Here is a 20,435-nt window from a genome sequence, read left to right as displayed (position 1 = left end):
CTGTCTGAGTTTTTTTTTTTTTTTTTTTTTTAATACAATCAGCTTCTTCTTCTTCAATTTTTTTTTTAAATCAAACCAACCAAATGAAACAACAGATACCAAATATGAACAACAGACCCAAAAAAAAAAAAAAAAAAAACTACCAAAATAAAAGCAGGCCTGGAGTTAGGTTTCTAGGTCAAGCTGTCCTTGGATACTTCTAATTAAGGAATCTACACAAGGACAGTGTCCTGTCTTGTCAGCTATTGGTTTGATCTTCTAAAATAAAATGCGTTGCATTTGCAGATCTGATAACTAGAATTGCATGCAGTTGTGTTAGCTCTTTTATTTATTTAGAACTTTTTTTTTTTTTTTTTTTTTTTTTTTTGCTGTTGAAGTTTGGTTAATGCTATTAGGATTGAAGTCAACGGTATGAATTACAGTGCTTTTATGGGTCATTCTACCCGTCAGAGTGTCTGTAGTTCTGAGAACATTGCTAATGAGGAATGAGCTGATTAAACTCCTGAAGCTCCCACCTGGTAAACCATGATATTCCCTAGGCTGCTCAGAGTTGAGGGCAGTTGGTGGGATCCATGGACCTCACAGATTTCCTCCATGTTAAAACTGTTACAATTCAAGTGTTTTGTGTTGCTAATCCAACACATTTCTTGAGTACCTGCTATGTGCCAACTGTGTTCTAGGTGCTTGGTGTATGGCAATGAGCAACCAAGTTGGTTCCTGCTCTTGCTCTTCCTTGCCCTCTTGCTCTCTTGCTCTACCCCCCCCACTTGCTTCTCCTCTCCCCCTTCCAGTCCTCCCTCTCTCTCCATGTGCTCATGGCCCCCCTCTGCTCCTCTACAGGTCTACTCCTCTCTCCTCTCTCTGCCTCTATTACCCTCTTAACTCCCCCATGACCTGAATAAACTCTATTCTGTACTATTTTTAAAAAAAAGTTGTTTCCTCAGGGGTTTACACTGTAGCTGGTAGGAAGGGATCAAAGTAAACAGACTGGTTTTGTAGTGTGGCAGGCGCAGAGTGTTGAGGAAAAGTCAAACAGGGAGGGGATGAGCAGAGAATGGCGGGGAAATTGGAATCCTTGCATATGGTTGGTGGGAATGCAAGAGGTAGCTCTTAGATGCAACAGTGTGGTAGCTCCTGAAGATATGAAACAAAATTACTACATGATTTGACATTTTCATTGGCAGTTATCTGAGGAATTGAAAGCAAGAACTTAAGCAATTGTTTTCTGTTGAAAGTTGCCTCACTAATGTTAACCTAAAGGCCAACATGCAATCCCCAAGTATCTATTAATATATGAGTGAAAGCCAAAGTGCTATTTATGTGGTCAGTGAACTATTATTCAGCCAGAAAAGGAAGAAGCATGTTTCCTAGTGTATTCGAACCATGAGAACATTATGTAACTGAAGGAAGCCAGCCACCAGCAGATACATAGTGTATGATTCTCATAGTGTGAAATGTCCCAGATGAGTATTCAGATTGATAGGGCCAGAATGTGGGCTGATGAAGTCTCAGGGGCTAAAGGAAGGGGTAGTTGGATTAATGGACACAGCTTTCTGTTTGTAAACATTACAAATTTCTGGAAATTGATATGTATTATCCAAATAAAAAAATGAAAAAAGTTTGAAGGGTGTATTATGGGTTGGGAGGTAGAGCAGGGTTCTTTACTCTGGTGACATTTTTGGAGAGCTCTGAAGGAAGTGAGCCACATAACCTTGCAAGATGTTCCAGGAGTCCAGAGTAGAAAGTGCAAAAGCCCTGAGGTAGAAGGAGGTAGGGCATGTGGGATACAGGGCTAGGAGGCTGGAGTGGCTGCAGGTAGGGAGCAGGGGTGAGGCTTGAGGTGAGAGGGTTGTCAAGGTCCAGTGGCAAAGGCCAGATTTTGCAGATCAGCAGTTCTGAGGACTTCTGAACCCTGACAGGGCCCTCAGTGTGGTTTTCAGCATTGCTGAACTCCACTGTGCTCTCTGAAAGACTGGCCAGGCTGGCAAGACCACATACCAGCTGGAAACTTGATACAGGGGGCATGAGGGAGACCTAGATTTCCAGACTGGTCTGGTCATGTGACATTTCCTGGCATTGAAGTCTGCTTAAGTAGAAAAGGAGTCTCCTCTGCTTAAGAAAGAACTGGCTGGTGGTCCTGGGGTTCCTGCCCTGTGGCCACCCTACTGTCTACCAGATTTCACTTAGGGATGGCCTGACAACCGTTCTCATCATCCTTGGGCATAAGAAGCTCTACATAGTGCTTCTCCTTGGAAACTGGAAAGAGACACCTTTACTGGGGCAGAACCCAGATCGCTCACTGCATCGCTACAAAGATTACATGCTGAATGCTAGGAAGCAACAGACAAGCTGCCTAGCAAAACAATGCATCTGTCTCGGCCATCCAAGACTCAGCTCCTAGGCTTTTCACCGTGTGCTCTCCCAGAAGATCCAGGTTCAAATCTCAGCACCTCCACGCAGCTCACAACTGCCTGCAACTTCAATATCTGACACTGTTACATAGACCTACACACAAGCCAAACACAATGCACACAAAGCAAAGGTTAAATAAAGAAATAAAAATTTTAAAAATTAGGTGTGTAGTTGAGTCTCACAGCGACAGCCCCTGTTTGCTCTTTTGTTTTTCTTTTGTTCACAGCTGAGTCTTTCCTCGATAGAAAGAAGATGCCCAATATCTGTATTTTTTTTTCTTCCAAAGGTCTGTCCCTCGGATTGTATTTTAATTTTATGAATTTTGCCTGTGTTTATAGAAGTGCACTGCATACATGCCTAGTGCTCTCTGAAGCCAGAATAGACACTTGTTCCCCGGAACTGGAGTACCAGATGGTGTGTGCTGCCGGGTGGGAACAAGACCCCAGTCCCCTGGAGAAGGAGCAAGTGCTATTAGCTGCTGAGCCATCCCTCGAGCCCCCGAGAAGGGAGTTTACTTAAGTTATGACATACATGCAATGAGTAGAGTACAAAACACTACATCCAAGTGACATTTGAAGTGCTGTTCACCTGTAAATGCTCTCAGTTGTTCACAATAACCTAATTCTGTGAAGTAGGTGCTCTTCTGTGATGAGGTTCTCTCTTCTGTCTTTGGTTTGTGTGTGTGTGTTTTAAATATGTGCGTTCTAGAGATTGAACTAAGGACCCCATGCCCACGAAGCAAGTATTTTGAGCTGTCTCCCCAGCCCTGTTTCTTTGTGAGGAAAACTTTTACTATATGTGTCTGCCAGGACCAGGTAAGGGTTCTGGATTTAATGGAACTGGAGTTAGAAGCAGTTGTGAGCTGTACAGTATAGGTGCTGGGAACAGAACGTGTGTGTTCTGTGAGAGCAGCAAGTGCTCTTAGCCACTGAGCTGTCTCTCCAGCCTCAACAGTAGCTTTGTACCCCATGGAACCCACTTCGTTCACCATGCTCTGCGTTCAGATATTGCTAACTCACGGCTAATCTTGTTCCATCTGCATGTGAAAACACTATCTGATTATTTTCAAGCCCGTTTAGGCACATGAGTGTGTCTGTATTCCAGTGTGAATCCTTAGGATTTGAATTCTTTATGTAGGTACATAATTTGCGGCTTAAAAGCCAGTATCCCTGGGTGCTCTCCTGTGCAGGTGCTGGGGGAAGGCGTCTGCTGCCCTTCGATGCATGCATCTGTGTTAACTCAGAGACCTACTGTAGATCTTGGTAGTTAGATGTAGACGCTCCGTCTGATTCTTTTTTTATTTTTATTTATTTTGTGCCCTTTGGGGTCACACAACATTTTCCATTTCAAAATATTTGCCAGTGGTGCCATTGTTGGGCATCCACGGTCTTCTTTAAAACTATTTCGTGAGCTCACAGATTGAAGCACACTTTGTATGCTTTTCTTCATGTGCTTGCTTTTCTCCTCCCTTAGCCCCTCCTGTTGTGCGTGTTTTGAGATAGAGTTTCACTTCGACATTCAGTGGGCCCCAACTTGATGATCCTCCTGCCTCTGCCTCCTGAGTTCTTGGATTATAGTTGGGTGCCATTGTCGTTGTTAGTAATGTTGTTAATAATTGTCATTGTCATAGAGTTAATTGACATCAGTGAGCGAGTTCAAGTCAGTTCCTGAAACTTTTGACAAGACCTTGAGAGTTCCCATGATTTTCTTGCTTTCTGTGTGACCAAATGTTCCAGGCTTCTCTTTGGTATTTCTCGTCCCGCACCATGCATCACTCTTTCATCATGAAGCCCTTGTTCTTTTGAAAGGAAAATAATCACACTGAGAGACGGTTGCCTAGGACCACTTGCTCTCCTCTCCTAGATGATAAAGCAGATATACAAATAAATAGTGAAGAGTTAACACCTGAACGTTTCTTTCTCTGTCTGGCTGTTTGTTATTCCCTCCCTCCTCCTTCCTCTTCTTTCTCCTCTTCCACCAATTCCCCCTCCTCCTTTTCTTTTTCTTCTTCCTCCGTTTTGTGTGTGTGTGTGTGTGTGTGTGTGTGTGTGTGGTTTTGTTTTTGTTTTGTTTTGAAACAGAGTTTCACTGTGTAGCTCTGGCTGTCCTGAAACTCACTATATAGTAAGCCTGGCCTCTTAGTCACAGAGATCCTCCTGCCTCTGCCTCCTAAGTACCGGGCTTAAAGGCATGTACCCCTACACCTGGCTTACCTGAATGTTTTTTAGTGACAACATTTCCACAATGTATTTAATATGTCTCTCTGTGTTTATCTAAAAATAATTTGACTTAAAAATGGCCATTTTAGCATATTCCTGAATAAACAAAAATGCTGTTCATACCCCTTAGTGGCATCCCAGCTATAGGTGGGGGAGTCACATTTGTGGACCTTGCTCAACTTTTACACATGTGAGGTATAACACATAGAAGACATCAAGTGTTTTACAGAGCTGGAGGTGGAGGAATCTTGGGAATGGATCCCAAGTCTAAGCACTGCTGTTCACTTGCATTATATGCATCTTAAATGCATAGCCTGAAGATACTTCTAGACAGTCCTTCAGTGGTTTTATGCATTGAAGTAGTTTTATGGTATGGAATTTTCTTTGTGGTGTCCTGTCAGCATTCAAGAAGTAATGGAATTTTGAGCTGTTTGAATTCTGGATTATCCTGGCTTAACCTGTATTGAAACTGGGCTGTGGTAATAGCTCAGAGGTTGAATTTGTGTTGTGTATGAGGCGCCCCAGCACCCAAACAACAATGACAAAAATAACCCATGTGTTCACTGCAACAACTAACCACACACAGAAAGACAACACAAGAGAACACGTGCTATTATTGAGTTCAGTATTTCTCTTGCTGTTGGATTCGGTCAAAAGTTTGAGACACACTATTTACATTTTTCTATCCTTGTGTGTCACCTGGGAACTTGTTAGTAATTGCACTCTGAGGTCCCACCTAGACCTACTGGATCAGGGCTCAGTAAGACCTTCAGGTGATGTGTACCCATCAGTGCTGGAGAAAGCCTGCCCTGGAAGATGCCTGCCCAGTCCTGTTAGTGGCCCTTTGTGGTTCCTGTGTTTTCATGGTTAGTTCTTACCCACGGAGGTTCACCTTTGTACATGTCAGACTTCTCCTTTTCAGAGAGATAGAAAGACAGGCTAACTCAACAAGCCAAATTCTGACAAAACCAAAACACCCCCCCCCCCAAGAATCCTGTGTTTACATTTGAGGATGCTTTTATGGCTGGATATAGAGGTACAAAGAAACCACAGCTACCCGTGGGCACAGGAGCCATGGAGTCACATGGAGAAACACATGTAGCTGAGTTTTAAACCTATTGTTCTTAGACACTTGGAGGAATTGACGGTTTCGGAAGTTTGAGGACTTCTTTCCTTACAGAACTTCTGGACTGCTGGATGTAATGTTTTGATCAGAAAAGGCTGAGCAAAGGAAAACAGCCCATGCCTCTGAGTGTCCTGGTTCATTTGCGCCGGGGGGAGGAGCTTTCTTTGTCTGGGGAATGATTTTTGTTTTGTAAAGGAAGCTTAAAAACATTCCATATCTGTTTCTGAATAGAAAAAGACCTAGGGATGTTTATTTACTTGCCTTGTCTCCTCTGTGTGTGTGTGTGTGTGTGTGTGTGTGTGTGTGTGTGTGTGTGTGTGTGTGTCCGTATGTGTATTTTGCCTGCGGTGTACTTTATACCTCTCTATTTCTTCAAGTCCTTCTATTCCTGATCTTGGCCAAATTTCTTGTTCTCTGAGCAGCTTTTCCTTTCCTTGAGGCTTTTGTCATTTGATAACGCTTGTCTCTTGAGCTCCATTTTCTTCGTGGGTTTTGTTGTTTGCTTAACCCTCAAGAGTACCTATCTCACTGGAAGAGCTGGAAAAATATTTGTTGAATGAAGTACTCCATACTTCAAATCCATTTTGTCTGTTACCTCTCAGAAGAAACTATTGTTTTTTTTTTTTTTTTAACCTCTCTGCTGATTAAACCTTTTCTGAATTGTCCTATTACTTTGGAAAACCCTTTTGGTGCACAGAGAGATGGGAAAAACATGTAGAAATGGATTAAGCTGCTCCTTTGGGAGGGTTTTGAGCTGTTGCTCACTACAGCTCTCGAGAGAACACAGGGCCTGAGGAGTGGCTAGTGGTAGAAGGGGAGTGAAAGTGAGAACCAGGGAGTGAAACAAACTGCTGCCAGACTGGTTGTCCCTGCTGTGCCACAGGATGGGGGCTCCTGCCCCATCCTCCTGTTTACTGCTGCTCGGATATCAACAAAATATGAAACATCTATGTCTTTTTCTTCTTCTGTAGACAAGGGATAAAAATACCTACTGGGGTGAGTGTGTGTGTGTGTGTGTGTGTGTGTGTGTGTATGGTGGAGCTGGAAAATGTCTTAGTAAAGCAGGAAGACCTGAGTTCAATCCTCAGTGCCACACAACTAGTCAGAGATGGTGGTTCATGCTGGTATTTCCAGTGCTGGGAAGTGGGAGACAGACAGATCCCAGGAACTCACTGGCCAGTCAGCTTGCCTTAATCTCTGGTCCCCAGATCAAAGTGAGAGAGCTTCTCCCAGAAACAAAGCAAAACAAAAACCAACACGGATGAGCGTCCTGAGGAGCAGCACTTCACAGAGGTTGGGCCTCTGCACACATATGCACACATATGCACACATATGCACACATATGCACACACATGCACACATGTACCCTTCTTCCCCACCTTCAGTGGATGTTTGCCACCAAGTTGTATAAGCAGACTGGAAAAAAAATGAGATTGAAAAAAAAAAAAAACAAAGCAGATAGGTCTTAGCCAGGAGGCTTATTTGGCCTTGTCAGGAGACACTTTTCCTTGTCACAGCTGTGGATCTTGAGGTGAGGTGCATGCTAGTATCCAATGTAGAGCCTCCATTGAGGGTTATCATGCTGTGGTGCTGAGGAAAACATCTCTGTTGTGAAGAACTGCTCCAGAAGTCAGTCATGCCGGGATTGAGGAACCCATGGTCTGAGTCGGTTTGCAGATAAAGTGACACTCATCTCTTAGGAAACTGACTTCACTTGATTTGCTGGCTCAGGCTAGACAGGCAGAGGACTTTCTTCTGACGCTGGTGCCAACTTTCAGAATGTGTAAGTCACATTTCTTCATTTACTCCATAGCTGCACGGGCGTGTACACGCCATGGCACGTGTTCAGAGGTCAGAGGACAGCTGGGAGCAATCAGTCCTCTTTCCCTGGTGCGTCTAATTTAAGTTGTCAGTTGTGGTAAAGGTGGAAAGCACCTTGCTAACCCTTCAGACTGGCTCTGCTTGAACTTCGCACTAAAATAAACACCCTTTCTCTCCTCTCCCAAGAGCTGGTCTTAGTCTCTGAAGCACCGAGGTCTGGCATTGGCTTCTCATAGGCTGCACAACACCCACAAAATGACTGCACAGTTGAATTAACTGGCTGGTCCCCCCCCCCATATAAAATGAAGACTGTTGGCTCTATGCTTTTACTCACAAATTCCCCAGCACTTTAAAGGGCCAAGTTTGAGCTTGTGTCTGCCTTCTTTTACCTCACTCTTGAGGGGGCACAGGAACAGATACAAGTGCCACATCTTTTTAGAAAAGTACCTTTTCGTAGAAGATGTATCAGGGTAGACTACTTAGCAGATGTGTGTGAAATAGATTTGTGGGTGAAATAACCAAAGGACAGCTCACTGGAGATGGAATCCAGGAATTTGTGCATGCTAGGCACTGTGGTGCAGCCCCAAGGGACATCATTTAAACTTAGCAGTTGCTCTGAGCTTCAGGTTTATAGTAACCATTTCTGAGATCATCTTAAAGAGCCTTGGGACTTCTGAGATGGTTACTTCCTTTGGGATGGACCAAAAGTGAAGTATTTGAGCATGGTTTCCTATGTCCTGAGCAGTGGTTTTTATAACACAATAAATTATATGGTGGCAAGAATGTGGTGTTCCCAAGGATGGTTTCTGATGGGACAAGCCTGTGTGTGAATGTGTGGTGAGGCTGGGGTGGCATTGTGTCCAACTCAAAAATACTCTGAGGCTCCCTCAACTTTCACAGTACAAATTACATCCAGCATCTCTGCCCAAAGGATGTTCCCCTAGAGAGCCCAGAAACAGACTGTTGTAAAGGAAACCTTTTCTTTTGTCTTGGGAAAGTCAACCATAAATGTGTTGGTCTTTCTCTACCCTGGGTTTACAGCCATATTACCATATATGTACCTGGGTGAGGACATGGTGCGGAGACAGAGTCTTCTTGGCCTCTGGCCAGGAGATTGATCACATGCCAGCCACTCTTCCATCTTGGGGCTTTCCTTTCTCTTCCCTCCCAAAGACCTTGTCTGACTCTGCCCATTGTTAATCCCTCTCACCTGGAGACTGCTGCACCCAAAAGTGACATGGTGCCTTTTTGTACTGGCCCCTGACCTCAGTTCTGAGAGACCTGTTTGTGTTCCAGATGCTCTTAAACATGTCTTTATGAAAAAAATCCCCCTTTTGCTGACCTAACTTTAGACAACTGTGGTGATACTGTTATTATTATTATTTTTTAATGAGGAAACAGGAAATCAGTGCTAGAAGACTTTGACAAGAGTTTGGTTTTATATGTGTGTGTGTGTGTGTGTGTGTGTGTGTGTGTGTGTGTGTGTGTGTGTGTGTGTGTGTGTGTTAGGACCGTGTCCTACTGTGTGTTAAATGTGTATGTCTTTAGGACAGGGTCCTAATGTGTGTTGAATGTCAGGACAGGATCTTTCTAAGTTTTGACCATTTTTCGGTGTCTTTGGGTTGAGTCACAGCCAGTGTTTGGCCAATGCCAATCAAAGAGAAATTCAACTCAGCATTGTTTTCAGATCCTTGGGTCCCAAGGATTCTTTACATGCTTAAAAACTAATGAGAAACTCCAAACACCTCCAAAGATATAGGAGTTGTTGCCTATATTTATCATACTAGAAACAGTTTTTTAAAGATTTATTTATTATATTTATAGAAGTACACTACAGTTGCCTTCAGACACACCAGAAGTCGGGTTCCATCACAGATGGATGTGAGCCATCACGTGGTTGCTGGGAAGTGAACTCAGGACCTGTGGCCGAGCAGTCAGTGCTCTTAACCACTGAACCATCTCTCCAGCCCATTAAAAATATTTTTTAAAGTTACACATAAGCATAATAAGAATTTTTTTCCCTAAATGCTAAAGTGATAATGCCCTCTAGAACAAAACAAAGCAAGATTTAACAAGATGGCTGGCTGTGGTGGAGTATACCTTTAATACCAGCACACCAGAAGTAGACAGCTAGATCTCTGTTGAGTGTACTGCCAGTGTGATCTACATAGACCTCCCAGCCCCTGTAGTTCTGTAGATTCATCTGCACTGGCCCCCAGACTGTGGTGATACCATCTCTTACAGCTTCTGAGGGCTCTAATGTACACATGAGGAACTGGACCAAGACAAAGCAAAAGAAGTGCCTTGGTGGTGTTGTGAAACTAATTTTGCCCTTGAATCTTGACAGAAAGGGCCTTGGGGACCCCATTGAAGCCACTGAATTATGGGATAAATGCACCCTTTGAGATGTTGAGTATGGCAGGGAACTTCTGAAAGAGGGAGGAGCAGGATGCGCCGCAACATCCCTAAGGCTGGAGGCAATATCATTTCTTCCTTTTCAGGAAGAAGTGCATTTCAGCAGTCTTAGCAAAACACAAGTGCTCTGAGAATTTGGAAGGGGTAGTGCTTGTCTCTGTTCAGTTTCTAAGGAGCAACATAGCAAACAGCCTAGAAGCTGTGCAATGGGAGTGGTCATTGGTCTTTCGGTGACTGAGAATAGCAGCTTGAAAAAACATCCTAAAGTGCCAGCTGCCACCCAGGTCTCTTCTGGGCTTTTGTTGCAGCTTCTGGCTACATAGTTTTCTACTATGGAAGTTAGATTGTGTTCTCTGAAAGTGTAGCCAGCCCATAGATGCTTGCCAACATGCATGGGTCACAGAGTTCTGTCTCCAAGAAGGAGGACAAGCAGTCCGCTGGGAATTATATTGACGTGAGGTTCTGTGGCTGTCAGGCTCTGCTGCAATTGCCGTGAGAAGGATCAGGGTGGGCTGTTGATAAGGTAAATAGTTACAGTTTAGACCTGTGGGGAGTATTTTACCTGTCTCTGGGCTGAAGCATGCAAGGTTGTCACTGTGGACAAAGCATCTGTGAGCGACTTGGTCACTAGGAAGTGGAAGGTGTGCTGCGGAGGTTTCTAAAAGCCTCATTTAAGGTCGGATTGTCAGTAGACTTATGCCCTACCCAGTTACTGAAAGGCAACTGTTGAGCCCCCATAGCCAGGTGCCCTCATCTTAGCACAGAAAATGCTTGCTATTTTTGGCACAAATGTGCAAATATGTGGGTTTTTTTTTTTCTTGTTTTGAAAGTAGGCCTTACTTTGTAGCCTAGGTAGACCTAGAACTCATGCTGAAGTCCAGGCTTGAACCTGTGGTTTTCAAGTCCATTGACTGGTGCTAAGTTGGCTTCTGTGTTCCTTGAGCGTCCTGTCCACTTATAAGGATCCTGACAGATGACAGGGGTGGTGTTCTGGTGATTTCTTAGTTAATGAAAAGTGTTCTAATTTAGACTCTGTTTGAGCAGTTCCCAACTTTTAAATTTTGAGTTGTGTGTGTAGGCGAAAGTTAATTTTTTTTTTTTAAGGAAAAGGAATATAAGTGCTATTAAATTAAGTGTGTGCAGGAGATATAATAGATGGGAAAATGATAATAAATGAGTTTTTTTGCCCTCCCATTGGAGCTTTCAGAAAACGAAATGTAAAACCTATGTGGAACTGCTTAAAATGAGAGGAGCATAGTTCTCTGTCCATGAGGCTCTGCTTCGGCCTGTTTTCACTGCAAAATTGGAGAGGTTTTTAAATAATTAAATTATCAGCCCTTTGAAGAGATCACTCCCATCCCCCCTCCCAGCAGGGCCTCTGGTTTGATGTGGGAAGGAGAGGGAGAGAGGGAGTGGAGTTGTGGGTTGACTCTCTGGGTGGTGTGAATTCGGGTACCTGGGACGTGCTGTACTGGCAACAGACACCCCATGGGCTTGCAGAGGATTTAAATATCTCTGGGCCTGTGGTTCCTGCTCCCCCAACATTTTTCTTAGCACTAGCAACCAAGTAAGTGTATTTCAAGTGGAGAAATCGTCACAGGTTAAGGCGGAGGTGAGTGACAGCGCTGAAGTCAGTGTTTCTGTTTCAGTTTTGTTCAGAGATGCAAGGCTGACCACTCAGAGGGCAGGCGCTGTGTTTGAGCTGTTTTTGTGGATTGGTTGCTTTATGCCCCATAATAATATTGAAAGTTGCGAAGAATTACTCCCTCCTTCCACCTTCTTTTAATATAAGGGAGCGGTGGCTCAGAGAAGCTAGCTCTGTTACTTTGGAACACACAGCCAGAGGGCGTGCGTTTGAGCCTGTGTTTCTAAGCATACTCTCTTACCAGCATTCGTGAGCATTTTTGAGAAGTGGAGTGGAGGTCAACAGGGCTGAGCTTAGAGCACCTGTCCCAGAGTAAAAAGAGATTTGCTTCTTGGTTTTTAATTTCTTAGAGAATTCTTAAAAGTACCATTCTTAAAACTTAAAAGTGCTATCTATTTATCTGTCTGTCTGTCTGTCTGTCTGTCTGTCTGTCTGTCTGTCTGTCTGTCTATCTATCTATCTATCTATCTATCTATCTATCTATCTATCTATCTATCTATCTATCTACCTACCTACCTACCTACCTACCTACCTACCTACCTACCTACCTCACTGATCCAAGAGTTTATAAACTTAGCCGTAATTAACTTTAGGAGATAAATGTCCCCAAATAGTATCAGCAAGCAACTTTGACCACAGATAAAAGGGCACCATGGTGACATGGAATCCCAGTGTGGCTGATCACCATGTCCCCTGTGTGAGGCCGCTACAGAGTGAGGCTACCTTCCCTCGTGAGTTTGCAGAGCTGAGAGAACAAGTCAGAGAGCAGAGGAGGAAGGTGATAGGGTGCAGTGAAGGGAAGTGTGGGTGTGTATGCAAGTCAGGTTTGGGAGGAGACAGACAGCTTAGTAGCGGTCTTGGGACTGCAGAGGTATGGAAGGTAGCCATTTTAGGAAGGGAAGGGAGTGCCATAGGCAGTAAGGATTCTGGGAAATGTTCACTCGGTTGAGGGTGGGAGAAAGGGCAAGAAGATTTGGGTTTTTGTTGTTGTTTTTTTGTTTGTTTTTTGAGGTGGGGGGGGTCTCTTGTTTCTGTTATACAGTCTGTCTTCAGAGACCTGCACTCAAACCACCTCCTGTTTCTGCCTCATGCAATGTGTGCCCGTTGCAACTGTCTCTGATTCTGGAGAGTTGTAAGAAACGATCTAGTTGATGTTTCCAAAAGATGATGCTGACTGTATTCAGAATAGATTAAGGGGAGACCCATGTCAGGGAGGCCGAGAACAACATGGTTACTGAGTGCCATCCCGCCCCCTACTCTCTTCTCAGAGCAGATCTCTGTGTTCATGTATTTGTACTTGCTCTGTCCCTAGGAGTGCAGCCAAAATACCCCCTTTTCTTTACCCATTTCTTTAGGCAATGAGAAGCTTGCACATAGGCAGTGGGAACTCCGTCTGGCTGCTGTGGTGGCAGTGTGCAGAAGAACCTCTCAGGGCAGCCATCCTTGGCTCTGGCCAGCTATTCTGGAAAAATCCTGTTCAGACAGGTGCCTTAGCCAGCAGTCAGTCAGTTGGATTGGTGATGGGCGGTGGCACTTATAGGTCATAGGGGACACAGCTTTACACAAGGGGCTTTGCTGGTGCTTGTCAGAGTTATGTACCCAAACCTCATGATGTATATAGTGTATAGCTGGGGACAGCAGGGCTTAGGGGAGTTCTAAATTCCTACACTGAGTAACTCTGGGATTCAGTGCTGCTGCTTTGAACCTCGAGTCTTGTATGCTGGGCTCCTGAGACCATACTGTGTCAGGGAGGAAGAGAAGTGGGAAGCCTCTGTTCTGAAGCCATACAGCCCTCCCAGATTGAGAGGCCCTGGAGACTTCAGAGGCCAGGTGAGAAGGAAACGTTTGGGGAGGTGGCTGCCTCCCTGTGGGGACAGCAGTAATTGCTGTGTGCTTAAGCAGGAGCAGAGACTTTCCAGAGGAGGCATTTTGCTGGATTCCAGCAGTGCGCAAGTGTCATGTATGACATGCTTGGCCAGTGCTTCAGGCCTCTGTGTCTACAGTTCCGTGCCTTCAGAAAGGCCTGTGTGCTTCCCGATTGGGAGTTGTTCTGTATTGTTCAGCTTTTTCCCAGTAGAGGAATTAGGGAGGGTAATTATCTTCCCCTAAAGTAAAATACATCATCCTAGGTCTTCAGGAGGTCATTTGTTGCAACGCCTCGCTGCATTTTATACAGAGGTTCTTTTTTCCCCCTCCTCTTTATGGTTGGAACCTTAGATTCTTTTAACTGAAGAATAATAGAAAGAGTTAGCCGTGAGCACTGAAATCACGTCAGCTGCTGTCTCAGGCACTCCATTCATGAGCTCACCCCTTTCCTATAACATGTCTCTGAAGTCGATCCTCAGTGGACAGCTATGAGCCTTGAGTGTGGCTGGTAGAAGCTAAAAGGCACAAATGGTCCACATCAGATAAAGAAGTGGCCTCCCACCCAGCTTAACAACAGGAAGTCTTCCTGAAGATTGTTGCCAGGCCACGCTTCCTACCTATTCCCTCCAGCTCCAAATGCCTGCTGTGTTGACTCTGCTACCCCGGGTTTTCCCTTTCAGACACACTCGTCATTGTTTTAGGGTCTTGCCTTCTAGTGCTCGCCTACCTCTGAGCCATTAAAGGTAGAGCAGCAGAGACTCGGATGTTTCCAACCAGACCTGGAAATGGTTTGCTTACTCAATGATCCTTAATTTCTTTAAAATTGGGACCTTTGGCAGATGGCCCAGTTGAGGATCATTAACTGTGGTGGGTGTAGTGGCCTCTGTTTTCAGGGGAAATATAAACTATGGCTAAAGGTTACTTGTTCAATTATCTTGTCTACTTAATAAGCATATGGGTAAGAAAGAGAGGCTTAAGCTTTGTTCTGACTTAACAAAAGTGTTACATGACTAAAGTAGGAAAAAAATGAATCAGAATTGTCCATAAAGAAAAAAAAATGTGGAGGGAGAAGTGGCTGTGGCCGGGTTGTATTGTATGAGAGAAGAATAAATTAAAAAAAAAAAGTTAACAAACAGTTCTCCATTGTAACCCAGATAATAAGAGCAGTGAACATTTTCCCTTTGCCCCGGGATTACTGTGGATGAAAGGCTCCATGTCAGGATTCCGTAGACCTGGTATACCTCTGTGCTGCCTGCCTCGATAACCTTCCCATTCTTCAGTTTCCCCAGCAGCAAAAGAGGGGTGCGCCTATGCGTCAGCATGCCCCATGTCTGGAGGGTTCTGTGAGACACGTTAGTCCTTGGCAGGCGTTGGCTGTTCAGCTCAGTGGTGGGGGTGAAGCATGCTAATGCCAGACCACTCAGAACGTTTCTCATCCGTTCTGATCTCAGACACTAAGCAGGGAGGGGCCAGGCTGGACCCTGGATGGACAGCTAGGACTAATGTAGGTTCCTCGTGTCCACCGTGGTCCTGGAAGCTGTTGTGATTGTCAGGTTGCAGGGTTACTCCTTCTGTCATGCCTTGTCATCACTGTCAGGTTGGCCTTGCAGGCTCTGTCACACGTTACTGTTACAGGACACTGGCTTGTATGTACTGCTTTACAGTGAGTGAAACTTTCAGTAAGATACCCAGAAGATGATTCAGACTTGAAGGGCAGCTTCGTGTTGCTCTTCTCTGGCTTGGTCTTCACTGGAGCCACATGCTCTTTAGAAGGACATGGCTGTCTAAGTGCATTCCTGCCCTCCCACATCCAGCAACTAACTCCCCATTGGTCCTCTGGGAGGCCCATGTGTACAGACACAAATTCGGTCGGACTCAGAAGTCAAACAGAAATTGGTTTTCTAATAGTCAGTTCTGCAGCAGGGACATAGCTGCATAACAGAGCTCTTGCCAAACGTATCAAAATCCTGGTTTGAGCCCTTAGTGCAGAGGAAGCAAAGTAATCATACCGCACATGGTCTCCTGCCTTTTCATGTAAAATACACCACAGTCTGGGGTGGAGGGAGGGTATGGCTTCGAGGTAGAGCAGGTGCCCAGCACATGTTCAGCTATGGGTTTGAACCCTGGCAGCAAGCTAGGTGTGGAGTACCTGCCTTAATTCTCTACTGACTCAGCAGAGAATCTGAGTCAGTAGTCTGTCTTTAGTTCAAGGCCAACCTGGGCTACACCCTATGATGAATGTTATCTCAGAAGCCTTTCTTTTTTCAAAAGAAAGAAAATATTGGTCCCAGAGGTACACTAACTTTCTGGCTATTTATGATAAATAAGGTCATTAAGTGATTTGGGGGGGGGGTTGGATGGGAATTTATTGGTACCTCTTTTGTGTTGTTCAAGACCATGGTTTGACTCTAGATGTAATAGCCTTAGGAAGATAGACAGCATAGTTGACAGGATTCTAGAGAGCAGGAGCTGGCATCTTGGCCCTCTGCAGCTCTTTGGGTGTCTTTCCTCCAGAGCTGGAGATGGGAGTTGCTTTGTCTGAGAGTTGATTATGTTCTCGGTGGCTGAGTCTTCTATAAATAAGTCTGAGTCTTTGTCTCTCCTGAAGTGTCCGGGTTGTCGGAGCACTGGGCAGCTTCCCTGCAGTTTCTCACAGTCACGCAGGCTCTTCTTCCAACAGTTTGCTTGCCACATCTGGCATTCCTGCTGAAGGAAGAGAATGTTTCCAGAAGTTTGCAGAGGAAAACTTGGCACCCAGAGACCAGTTGGGGGAGAGAGGACATTTTACCCCTCCACATCATTACAACTCTTGTGGTCTATGTAGTAAATGATTTATTGGAGTCAGTAGAAGGGGAAAGGTTTTGAGAGGAGCCTGGGCTGGGAGGAAAACCTGACACTTCATGCATCAACGCACCAAGTGCTGAGGAAATGCAGGGAAACTCTGCAGGCCACGCAAGGGCAGCTGCTTTCCTCAGAGTTGAGCCTGTTTGCTAAATGTCATTTCAACGTCTTGCAGTTGGTTCCTGTTCCTCAGTGCTCATGGCCTGGGAGAAAGCTGTTGTTAGGAATCATTTCAATATTTGTGTTGGGGTGTGTGTGTGTGTGTGTGTGTGTGTGTGTGTGTGTGTACTAGTTTCTGGGCTTTGTAGAGATTTCCTGGAATAGAAGAGTATTTTTCTTGAACTACTTCTAACTAATCCCAGCCAGGGAGTCTTAGTATTGATTAGTGCCTGAATTGGGAATGTTTGGGCCTGGACCTAGGCAAGGGCCTTACTACATCCAGGAATGCTTTCTGGTAAAGAAGGAAAGAATTTTGCAGCTTTTGCATAGTGTGTACTGTTGGCCTTTCTTTGAAAAGGCCTCTGAGGCATTGTGGTACCAGCTTTTCTTTGATTAATGTCATCTTGTTGTTTTGATTCCTTAACCCCACCTCCATGGCTTTGCCAGACCTAAGTTTTTTTACCAGGTGCTTCCTTCTGACTTAACATTCCCTGAGGCACATTGAATATGTTAATGTGTCATAAGTCAGACTTTCCAGCTCCTTAATCACTAGAGTTCTTGGCTGGGTTCTCTGGTGTTCGGGCAGTTCAGTATTACAGAAGGGTCCTCAAAGCATTGATTTTTGACCTGGGTGTGGCCTTGTTAGAATCCAATGCTAACATGATTGGAATATCCAGAAATGTAATATGCAGGACAGAATGTAGTTGCATATGTCCTCATTTGGCTCGAGAAATTGCCTGCCTGTCAAACGCCTGTTTAACTTTGAATTTTAAGTAATGCACTGGGGGGATATTGAGCTAAGCCAAATCTTAGTAACTTTTTTTTTTCTCACGTTGCTTCTGTTAACAGTGTTGCATGTTTTACTTTGTCTAGGCTTTTCAACAAGGACATGTCTGACAAAATGTCTAGTTTTCTACATATTGGAGACATTTGTTCTCTGTATGCGGAGGGATCTACGAACGGATTTATCAGCACCCTGGGGTAAGAGCATGGAAGTCCTTGTGTGTTGGGGCTTGTTTGAGACATCATGACATCTGCTCAAAACTGATTTGTGTAAGATAAGACTGTTATCACATTAAGTGGCTTTTTCAAGGGCTGCTTGAAATCACAATTAGCAAATCCCGAGTTAGTCACTTCACCTTTCACACAGAAACATTTCTGTCAGTTTCGAAAGAACAAAACCTTTTTAGTTAGGACTCTATTAACTTGGAGTGTTATAATCCACTCTTCTTATGTAAGAGGGAAAGTACTTAAGAATAGAGAATAAAAAAAGAATGGGGAATAAATATAAAGATTAATATACACAGATCCAAGGAAGTGCTTTCTGGCTTTGTGGGAAGACTTTTGGCTTGTCTTTTTACACAGTGGCTCCGGAGTAATCTGAGCAAAGACCATTACAGCTTCTTTGCTTATCTCTTGCCTTTGAAGCCCACCCTTTCCTACTAAGTAACCAAATGCATTTGGAAGTTTCAAATTGCACCAAGTTCCCTAAACCGTTTTCTGTTCATTTATGCTTCCTTCGGTCAATCCTCACTCAAGTTGGAAGGATATAAATATATTCCATCATGTACCCCCTGATCATTTTCCTCTTTTCCCCTCCTACCCCTGTCGTCTGAGGGAGGACGTGTGAAGTGTAGCAACCCCAAAGCCACACAGAGAATCAAGAATCAAGATGGCTCATTCCAGACTAGGCAGGAGTGGCCTAGCGTCTTTGTGTAGGAAGGAGTAGCTAGGCCTGGGTGGCATTGTTGATTTTGGCAAGACTTAGTCTCAAATAAATGGGGGCAGAAGGCAGGCCAACAGATTTTCCAAAAACCTCATTCTTACAGCAGCCAGAATGTCCGCTGTAATTACAGCTATTACTGGAAGCGTGCTTATTTTCTGGTATTTGTGCAGAGTGAGTATTGTTAAGCACTCATTCAGGGTACTCTACCCCCACCGAGGAAATTACTTCAGATAACAGAATTATACCTGAGCTAGACCTGTGTTTTTATTCTAGACAGTTTATTTTCAAAAGTCACCATGGCTTCGTCCTATGCTCCGTCTCTGTGCATAGTTGACCTTACCCTGAACAGTTTATCTTCTGTGGCTTTGGGCAAACAGGCTTCCTGCCACTCTGGCCTCTCCAATGATGGCCATCTTGTCTCCCTCCTTCTGCCTTTTATTCCCCGCGGTTAATTCCCTGTTCTTACTTTTCAGCATTGACTTCAGTACTGTGCAGCAGTGGTAAGCACTCTCTGAGTCTGGTGGGTGTTCACTGTATACCACATGCTGCCCTGAGTCCTGGGTCTCCATTGGTCCCCTAACCCCCAAGCAGCCCTCTTCATGGTGAGCACTGGTGTCATCTGTCATCACCGTGTGGATATGACACCTGTGTGCTCCAGGCAGGTGTCTGCCTGCCCAGGTTTCAGAGCTCGGAAGACTTGGGTCTTCAAGGCTGGGGATCCTAACTCTTAAATTTTGTAGGGCAGTATTATTTTTTTGGTTTCCTTATGTGCTCACAGCTGGTCTGGGTGCCTGTTAGACCTCAGTTCCTTCATCTATTTGCTTTTCCTCTGGGACCTCTGACCCAGAATTCCCTGCCATGGAGCCCCTAGAATCTTAGCCTCTGTCATGTCTTCCCTTTCAGCTCCATTATTTTATTATCATACTCTTATTTTGAACCTAGTCTGACCTTGAACTTGCGGTCCACCTGCCTCAGTTTTCTGAGTGCTGTGATTATAGCTGTGCACTGTTCTTAAGATTCTTAGGGGTGCATGCTCTGCTTTAATATTTTTCTTAAGAATCATATGCTGATTCTCTCATAAAGTTATGATGTATGTTTTTTTTTTTTAAACTTTAGGTGCTAATTCTTCCTTCAGATTTTTACCTTCAGGAATAGCTTGCATCAAAATTGGTTTGGTTTGGGAAGAAAAAAACCCATTGATTTGGAAAGTTAAATTTGACTCTCCTGCCCCCCTTTTTTGGAACGTGTTTAATATTTCTGGAGTACCAGTCATAGACACATTGAGTGACTGTCAGTCTTCATGGGACTTGGTGTGTGGCCCCCAGCCCTATCCTGTTTATATAGACTGTTGGTGGTTACCTCTCAGGAGCTTTACAACTCATTGAACTTTAGAATTCCGGCAGGACCTTGGAGAGCCAGTGTATGTGTGTGGATCTACACTGCTGCTCAATCACCTGTGGAGCTTCTTAAGAACACAAGCTCTTAGGTCACTTCCCGGAGCAGAGCTTCAGTGTGCTTGGGAGGAGGGTGGGTTTTGACGGGGCCCTGGAACTGATATCTTTAGAAGCAGAGGGTATCTAAACATCCCCTGAGTTGAGAATCCCTGAGAGCAATTTGTTTGTTTTACAGATAAAATACTGAGACAGGGAGAGAGTGAGACGACACAGTGCCGTGCCATTAGCTGGCATCTAGGCGTTACCTACAGTCTGTAATCAGGCTTTCCCCCCTAGCATTTCCTCTTACCAGCTTTGCACTGTGTATGTCCTGTGGGGACCAAGTCCAGTGTCTGGTACATAGTAAGTATTCCACCACTGAACTATGTCTGTAGCATTGGAATCTGGGCCTAACCTTTTAACTTTGGTGACCTTTCTGAACTTGTATTGTAATACAAGGGCCCAGGGTAGAGATTTCCTATGTGCACATTATACTTTTAAATTTTTGTAGAAACCCCTCAAGCTGCTGACCACACTACATACTCCCATACAGTGCCACAGTATAGTTCAATCTCGTGTTTTGAGGGCAAAGATGAGATACCCTCCACACTTTTGCTTTATGTTACTTGACAGATACTGGGAGTCAGCCTTGGGCATCTAGGGAGCCCATTGTTTTCATGTTTTAGGAGAGTGGAGGAGGAGAAGCAGGATGTTTTTTAGGCAACAAAGGCTTGTGTGGGATATAGTTACTTTTGAAATGACGATTAGAATC

At 44.5% G+C, this 20,435-nt stretch overlaps 1 protein-coding gene across 14 annotated transcripts in view; it reads left to right on the top strand.

Annotated features, from left to right (window-relative positions):
* ITPR1 (inositol 1,4,5-trisphosphate receptor type 1) overlaps positions 1–20,435 on the top strand; it is a 313,259-nt gene that overhangs the window by 3,205 nt on the left and 289,619 nt on the right. For all 14 annotated transcript variants that reach the window (XM_080913792.1, XM_080913793.1, XM_080913799.1 and 11 more), the window contains exon 3: positions 17,378–17,485. In XM_080913792.1, the coding sequence (XP_080769918.1) occupies positions 17,394–17,485 (92 nt within the window). In that variant the 5' untranslated portion in view covers positions 17,378–17,393. The remainder of the gene's footprint in view (positions 1–17,377; positions 17,486–20,435) is intronic.

This window comes from Micromys minutus (assembly GCF_963924665.1).
Source record: "Micromys minutus genome assembly, chromosome: 3".
In the NCBI taxonomy this organism is placed as follows: Eukaryota; Metazoa; Chordata; class Mammalia; order Rodentia; family Muridae; genus Micromys; species Micromys minutus.
This window is presented reverse-complemented; position numbering and strand designations above follow the sequence as displayed.